This window comes from Ipomoea triloba, chromosome 4 (assembly GCF_003576645.1).
Source record: "Ipomoea triloba cultivar NCNSP0323 chromosome 4, ASM357664v1".
NCBI classification, from domain to species: Eukaryota; Viridiplantae; Streptophyta; class Magnoliopsida; order Solanales; family Convolvulaceae; genus Ipomoea; species Ipomoea triloba.
Genome location: NC_044919.1, coordinates 30983788 through 30992700, shown reverse-complemented (window position 1 = coordinate 30992700; position 8913 = coordinate 30983788). Strand labels below are relative to the sequence as shown.

Sequence of the window (8913 nt, the reverse complement as noted above, 5' to 3'; positions counted from 1 at the left end):
AATGTGACTTATGACTTGCGGTGGTAGATGAAAATTACTATATCTAATAATTACTGAACGAATAATTATATTTATTGTTAAGACTGATGTTGTTATTTGCACTGATGGATTGGCAAAACTTCTTCCGACAATTAGTAAAATTGAAGTTATAAATGTTGTGCAATTTTTTACAAAAGTACAGGGGTCATGAGATTATTAATTGTTCAACTAGTTCTGTGGTTGGTCAGCTAAGATGGAGTGACTAACTGTAAAATCATAGTATGGGTTGGGCTATTTGTAAGTACTCACATTAAATGGTGTGGCAGTGACATATACACCATATGCCACATAACAATCTGTGAAAGAATATTGGGTGTCGTGGTGTATGAAACATATAGAATTATGTGATTCATAATACCAGCAGTGTGGTTGCCAAACACCTTAATAATGTATGCCTTTATTAATTTTGAACTTAAAAATGGTGAGCAGTTTTTACTTAATTATGCTTGTCAGAACAGAATTAATTGGTTAACTAGTTTTGTGCCTAAGTACATAATATTATTATGAGTTAGGATATTTGTGCATATGTTTAGAATGTAGTGTGCCAATGGCGAGTATACTTTCTGGGTGCTCGACACATTGGTATCGTGTGCAGTTATCATGAGTAAGATGTGCGAAGAGCAATTACTCGTGTGCCAATAACAGTTACGCAATTATCATATCCTAAGTAATAATATAGCAACTTGTGTGACGAAACATTTCGTATCCATAGTGCGTACGACATATCATAAAACAGACTGTATCCAAAACAAAAATAGTTGCATGCCAAAAGTATTACCACAGTGTTTCAAACAGAAAAAGAAAACATGTTTGCAATCCCATATGTAATGACCAGAAGAACAGAATAATAAAATGGCGTAGCGCGATCAAGTGCCAGCAGAAGACCTTGAATGAAAGGCGAGTGCACGCGCAACGTTGCTGGTACGGTGTGTGTTAACATCTGAGGTGCAAATCTCCTTAATATAATGCAAACGTAGGCGATTAAGCTCTGACCTATCACCCTTTTTCAAACCACACACCCAGCTATTTACACCTTCCCCACAATAACTCTCCATGTGCCTCATGAGGTAGACCCCACAATCGATTTTGTTCTTGTGATCCCGCCACTTCATCTGCATCCTTTTAGTTGCCAAATTCATGCACTGACCAGCCTTGAAAGGCTCACCCTCTCTTTTAAAGTATTCATGCAACAACAGTTTCTAAATAATAGGTAGAAATTACAATGTCAAAACGTTAAACAATTAAAGACAAAAAGTATTATATGCAAGTGTAAACAACCACATACCACATTGTCTGGAGTATCACCATATTTGTTCGCAGTTGACTCAGTTGAGGGAGAGTTGTCAATAATTTCGAGACGTCCAGTCTCAAAGTCAGCGCACAACAAGTAGTAATGTTCTTTCTCAAGGATAGGGAAGAACAACTGAAACATAATGGGATTGTCCAAAAATGAAAATGGGAAAAAGTAATGACAATTGGATATTAATAACAAGTAATAAATAGTCGTAGTCACATTTTAACACACACATGGGCACGCAAAAGAAGCAGTAATTGGCACACAGGAATAATGTTCTTACAAGATTAACAAAACTCCACTGCTTGTAAGGTCCAATCGCAAAATCAAGGGCCAAAGCGTCCCTAAAAAGAGACAGTTTGTGGGCGTCTATGTCGTGTATCTTTAAACCAACAACAGTGTTAATCTATGACAGAAACAAAAAGTATAAAACAACCGTTAACATCAATGACTGGTTTATAAAACATGTTTAAATAAATAAACGCACCGTGGTTAAAGGGGAGGTGAAAACCCTAGCTGGTGTAGCAGGTGACTTAGTCCGCTCACGATGATTCAGAATACATGACCAGGCATTAATCACAGAAATAGTAACCTCCATCCCAATACCCAAAGACCGAAGATCGTCCCGACAAACAGTCCGACCATTATAAGAGAATAAAAACTCTTGCCTACAATGAACATGTAAATGTTGTAATTAAACCTGAACAAAATGTTGGACATTAGTAAAACCTTTTATATGAAATGAGTACTTACAAAGTGTCACTCCCAGCCTGAAGCACCCATTTTGCGAAATGCGCATCGTCAAGTAAAGTATGNACAATTACTATTTCCAACCTATACCTTTGAATACGAAACAGATGATGAACAGCAACTACGAGGGCTATTCTGGGCCGACCCAATAGCCAAGGAGAACTTCCAAAGATTTGGAGATATGGTATCTTTCGATGCTACATACAGCACGAACAGGTGACTGAAAGGATATCATGCAAATATTTATTTATGTGATACACTATTAATATGTAAAGTATATTGTGTGCATAGAAGGGAATTATTGAATGCGTATTAAAAAAAACTTTGAAATTCCAATTGAAAATTGCAGGTACAATATGGTATTCGTGCCATTTACAGGGATTGATAACAACAAGAAGTGCGTCACATTTGGAGCAAGACTCATCTCAAAGGAAAACAAAGAATCATATGCGTGGCTGTTGAATGCATTCAAGCGGTGTATGGGGCACAATCCTGCATGCGTAATAACACACCAAGACCCAGCAATGAAGGAAGTAATACCCCAGATTTTCCCGGATACACGCCACCGTTTTTGTATGTGGCACATCATGACGAAAGTAAATGAAAAGGTGGGAGTGAAACTAGCCAAGGACGAAATATTCCGGAGAAAATTAAATGCAGTGGTGTGGGATGAAACGTTGGGTCGTGAAGAGTTTGAGGTCAAGTGGCACGAAATAATGACAGAATATAAGCTACAAAAAGACAAATGGTTGACACAATTGTTTGATGTGAGATCGAATTGGATAGAGGCGTACTTCAGTGACTTTTTTTGGGTGGGCTAATGCGAACAACATCACGATCCGAGGCAGAGAACAGCGTATTTGGGGCATGTATCAATGAGCACGGAACATTGCTAGAGTTTTTCACACAATTTGAAAGTGCGATTGAATTGCAGCGTCACAAGCAAGCAAGATTAGATGCAGAGTGTGAATCGTCACTCCCACCCACAAAGACACCATTGCTGATTGAGAAGCACGCAACCTCTGTGTACACAATTACCATGTTTTATGATGTGCAGACGAAGATATTCGAAGGTTGTTTTGCATGCAAAATCACAAACAAGGAACAAACAGATGAGAAGTATGTGTATACGGTCAAGGAAGGGCACATGAAAATTTTCATGGTGAAATACGTAAGAGAACATATGGAAGTAAAGTGTTCATGTGGGAAGTTCAACAGGGTTGGGATTTTGTGTAGGCACGCTTTTGTAGTGCTAAAGGACAATGACGCTGAGATGATTCCAACAAAGTACGTACTTGACAGGTGGAAAAAAAATTCATGTATACAGGAAACAAGCAGTACAGGCAAAGGAGGAAGTGGCAGATGCAGTAGAGAAGAAGAAAATAGCAAACTAGCATCAAAACTGTGTACAGAGTTCTATAACTACTTGGCACTTTCGAAGGAGAACACAGTAAAGATGCAAGAAATGCTGACCTTTATGATGGAAAACAAAGAAAAAATGGTGACTAGGAATGCAAAGGCACAGGACAAAAGCAAGAGTAGTGAGCTATTGGAAACATTTTATGGGGCACAGACAAGCAGTATCATAACAGTCAAGCCACCACAACTGTCAAAAAACAAAGGAAGCGATAAGCGATTGAAGAGTGGACGTGAAAAAGCGGTAGAAAAAAAGAAGCAAGACGGACGAAAATGCCATTACTGTGGTCAAAAACCAGCACGTCACGACTCTCGTAACTGCCTATTGAACCCAAATTCAAAAGAAAATCTGAAGAACAAGGAGAAAGCATAGAATGTGACTTATGACTTGCGGTGGTAGATGAAAATTACTATATCTAATAATTACTGAACGAATAATTATATTTATTGTTAAGACTGATGTTGTTATTTGCACTGATGGATTGGCAAAACTTCTTCCGACAATTAGTAAAATTGAAGTTATAAATGTTGTGCAATTTTTTACAAAAGTACAGGGGTCATGAGATTATTAATTGTTCAACTAGTTCTGTGGTTGGTCAGCTAAGATGGAGTGACTAACTGTAAAATCATAGTATGGGTTGGGCTATTTGTAAGTACTCACATTAAATGGTGTGGCAGTGACATATACACCATATGCCACATAACAATCTGTGAAAGAATATTGGGTGTCGTGGTGTATGAAACATATAGAATTATGTGATTCATAATACCAGCAGTGTGGTTGCCAAACACCTTAATAATGTATGCCTTTATTAATTTTGAACTTAAAAATGGTGAGCAGTTTTTACTTAATTATGCTTGTCAGAACAGAATTAATTGGTTAACTAGTTTTGTGCCTAAGTACATAATATTATTATGAGTTAGGATATTTGTGCATATGTTTAGAATGTAGTGTGCCAATGGCGAGTATACTTTCTGGGTGCTCGACACATTGGTATCGTGTGCAGTTATCATGAGTAAGATGTGCGAAGAGCAATTACTCGTGTGCCAATAACAGTTACGCAATTATCATATCCTAAGTAATAATATAGCAACTTGTGTGACGAAACATTTCGTATCCATAGTGCGTACGACATATCATAAAACAGACTGTATCCAAAACAAAAATAGTTGCATGCCAAAAGTATTACCACAGTGTTTCAAACAGAAAAAGAAAACATGTTTGCAATCCCATATGTAATGACCAGAAGAACAGAATAATAAAATGGCGTAGCGCGATCAAGTGCCAGCAGAAGACCTTGAATGAAAGGCGAGTGCACGCGCAACGTTGCTGGTACGGTGTGTGTTAACATCTGAGGTGCAAATCTCCTTAATATAATGCAAACGTAGGCGATTAAGCTCTGACCTATCACCCTTTTTCAAACCACACACCCAGCTATTTACACCTTCCCCACAATAACTCTCCATGTGCCTCATGAGGTAGACCCCACAATCGATTTTGTTCTTGTGATCCCGCCACTTCATCTGCATCCTTTTAGTTGCCAAATTCATGCACTGACCAGCCTTGAAAGGCTCACCCTCTCTTTTAAAGTATTCATGCAACAACAGTTTCTAAATAATAGGTAGAAATTACAATGTCAAAACGTTAAACAATTAAAGACAAAAAGTATTATATGCAAGTGTAAACAACCACATACCACATTGTCTGGAGTATCACCATATTTGTTCGCAGTTGACTCAGTTGAGGGAGAGTTGTCAATAATTTCGAGACGTCCAGTCTCAAAGTCAGCGCACAACAAGTAGTAATGTTCTTTCTCAAGGATAGGGAAGAACAACTGAAACATAATGGGATTGTCCAAAAATGAAAATGGGAAAAAGTAATGACAATTGGATATTAATAACAAGTAATAAATAGTCGTAGTCACATTTTAACACACACATGGGCACGCAAAAGAAGCAGTAATTGGCACACAGGAATAATGTTCTTACAAGATTAACAAAACTCCACTGCTTGTAAGGTCCAATCGCAAAATCAAGGGCCAAAGCGTCCCTAAAAAGAGACAGTTTGTGGGCGTCTATGTCGTGTATCTTTAAACCAACAACAGTGTTAATCTATGACAGAAACAAAAAGTATAAAACAACCGTTAACATCAATGACTGGTTTATAAAACATGTTTAAATAAATAAACGCACCGTGGTTAAAGGGGAGGTGAAAACCCTAGCTGGTGTAGCAGGTGACTTAGTCCGCTCACGATGATTCAGAATACATGACCAGGCATTAATCACAGAAATAGTAACCTCCATCCCAATACCCAAAGACCGAAGATCGTCCCGACAAACAGTCCGACCATTATAAGAGAATAAAAACTCTTGCCTACAATGAACATGTAAATGTTGTAATTAAACCTGAACAAAATGTTGGACATTAGTAAAACCTTTTATATGAAATGAGTACTTACAAAGTGTCACTCCCAGCCTGAAGCACCCATTTTGCGAAATGCGCATCGTCAAGTAAAGTATGAGATGTGTGAACATGATCCGAACCGACAGCAACGGGCCGAATGGAATCCAGAACAGGACGAACAGGCCTAACTGCCTTCAATGGAGCACCACAATCAGGAGAAGGAGTGTCACGGTGCACAACCTGTCACACGACGAGAATATTAGGCACACAATGAAGCAGCGAATTCAAAAGAATGAAAAAACCTACCTCAACAAGTGTTACAAAGTGTTGAGCTTCGGCATTGACATTAACTNATGGATTGGCAAAACTTCTTCCGACAATTAGTAAAATTGAAGTTATAAATGTTGTGCAATTTTTTACAAAAGTACAGGGGTCATGAGATTATTAATTGTTCAACTAGTTCTGTGGTTGGTCAGCTAAGATGGAGTGACTAACTGTAAAATCATAGTATGGGTTGGGCTATTTGTAAGTACTCACATTAAATGGTGTGGCAGTGACATATACACCATATGCCACATAACAATCTGTGAAAGAATATTGGGTGTCGTGGTGTATGAAACATATAGAATTATGTGATTCATAATACCAGCAGTGTGGTTGCCAAACACCTTAATAATGTATGCCTTTATTAATTTTGAACTTAAAAATGGTGAGCAGTTTTTACTTAATTATGCTTGTCAGAACAGAATTAATTGGTTAACTAGTTTTGTGCCTAAGTACATAATATTATTATGAGTTAGGATATTTGTGCATATGTTTAGAATGTAGTGTGCCAATGGCGAGTATACTTTCTGGGTGCTCGACACATTGGTATCGTGTGCAGTTATCATGAGTAAGATGTGCGAAGAGCAATTACTCGTGTGCCAATAACAGTTACGCAATTATCATATCCTAAGTAATAATATAGCAACTTGTGTGACGAAACATTTCGTATCCATAGTGCGTACGACATATCATAAAACAGACTGTATCCAAAACAAAAATAGTTGCATGCCAAAAGTATTACCACAGTGTTTCAAACAGAAAAAGAAAACATGTTTGCAATCCCATATGTAATGACCAGAAGAACAGAATAATAAAATGGCGTAGCGCGATCAAGTGCCAGCAGAAGACCTTGAATGAAAGGCGAGTGCACGCGCAACGTTGCTGGTACGGTGTGTGTTAACATCTGAGGTGCAAATCTCCTTAATATAATGCAAACGTAGGCGATTAAGCTCTGACCTATCACCCTTTTTCAAACCACACACCCAGCTATTTACACCTTCCCCACAATAACTCTCCATGTGCCTCATGAGGTAGACCCCACAATCGATTTTGTTCTTGTGATCCCGCCACTTCATCTGCATCCTTTTAGTTGCCAAATTCATGCACTGACCAGCCTTGAAAGGCTCACCCTCTCTTTTAAAGTATTCATGCAACAACAGTTTCTAAATAATAGGTAGAAATTACAATGTCAAAACGTTAAACAATTAAAGACAAAAAGTATTATATGCAAGTGTAAACAACCACATACCACATTGTCTGGAGTATCACCATATTTGTTCGCAGTTGACTCAGTTGAGGGAGAGTTGTCAATAATTTCGAGACGTCCAGTCTCAAAGTCAGCGCACAACAAGTAGTAATGTTCTTTCTCAAGGATAGGGAAGAACAACTGAAACATAATGGGATTGTCCAAAAATGAAAATGGGAAAAAGTAATGACAATTGGATATTAATAACAAGTAATAAATAGTCGTAGTCACATTTTAACACACACATGGGCACGCAAAAGAAGCAGTAATTGGCACACAGGAATAATGTTCTTACAAGATTAACAAAACTCCACTGCTTGTAAGGTCCAATCGCAAAATCAAGGGCCAAAGCGTCCCTAAAAAGAGACAGTTTGTGGGCGTCTATGTCGTGTATCTTTAAACCAACAACAGTGTTAATCTATGACAGAAACAAAAAGTATAAAACAACCGTTAACATCAATGACTGGTTTATAAAACATGTTTAAATAAATAAACGCACCGTGGTTAAAGGGGAGGTGAAAACCCTAGCTGGTGTAGCAGGTGACTTAGTCCGCTCACGATGATTCAGAATACATGACCAGGCATTAATCACAGAAATAGTAACCTCCATCCCAATACCCAAAGACCGAAGATCGTCCCGACAAACAGTCCGACCATTATAAGAGAATAAAAACTCTTGCCTACAATGAACATGTAAATGTTGTAATTAAACCTGAACAAAATGTTGGACATTAGTAAAACCTTTTATATGAAATGAGTACTTACAAAGTGTCACTCCCAGCCTGAAGCACCCATTTTGCGAAATGCGCATCGTCAAGTAAAGTATGAGATGTGTGAACATGATCCGAACCGACAGCAACGGGCCGAATGGAATCCAGAACAGGACGAACAGGCCTAACTGCCTTCAATGGAGCACCACAATCAGGAGAAGGAGTGTCACGGTGCACAACCTGTCACACGACGAGAATATTAGGCACACAATGAAGCAGCGAATTCAAAAGAATGAAAAAACCTACCTCAACAAGTGTTACAAAGTGTTGAGCTTCGGCATTGACATTAACTNACATATCATAAAATAGACTGTATCCAAAACAAAAATAGTTGCATGCCAAAAGTATTACCACAGTGTTTCAAACAGAAAAAGAAAACATGTTTGCAATCCCATATGTAATGACCAGAAGAACAGAATAATAAAATGGCGTAGCGCGATCAAGTGCCAGCAGAAGACCTTGAATGAAAGGCGAGTGCACGCGCAACGTTGCTGGTACGGTGTGTGTTAACATCTGAGGTGCAAATCTCCTTAATATAATGCAAACGTAGGCGATTAAGCTCTGACCTATCACCCTTTTTCAAACCACACACCCAGCTATTTACACCTTCCCCACAATAACTCTCCATGTGCCTCATGAGGTAGACCCCACAATCGATTTTGTTCTTGTG

At 38.4% G+C, this 8913-nt stretch overlaps 1 protein-coding gene across 1 annotated transcript; it reads left to right on the top strand.

Annotated features, from left to right (window-relative positions):
* The first annotated feature begins 2903 nt into the window (after positions 1-2903).
* On the top strand, positions 2904-3872 carry LOC116016157 (protein FAR1-RELATED SEQUENCE 5-like). Its single transcript, XM_031256320.1, has one exon. The coding sequence runs from the start codon at positions 2904-2906 to the stop codon at positions 3870-3872; it is 969 nt and encodes a 322-aa protein (XP_031112180.1).
* The last annotated feature ends 5041 nt before the right edge of the window (positions 3873-8913 follow it).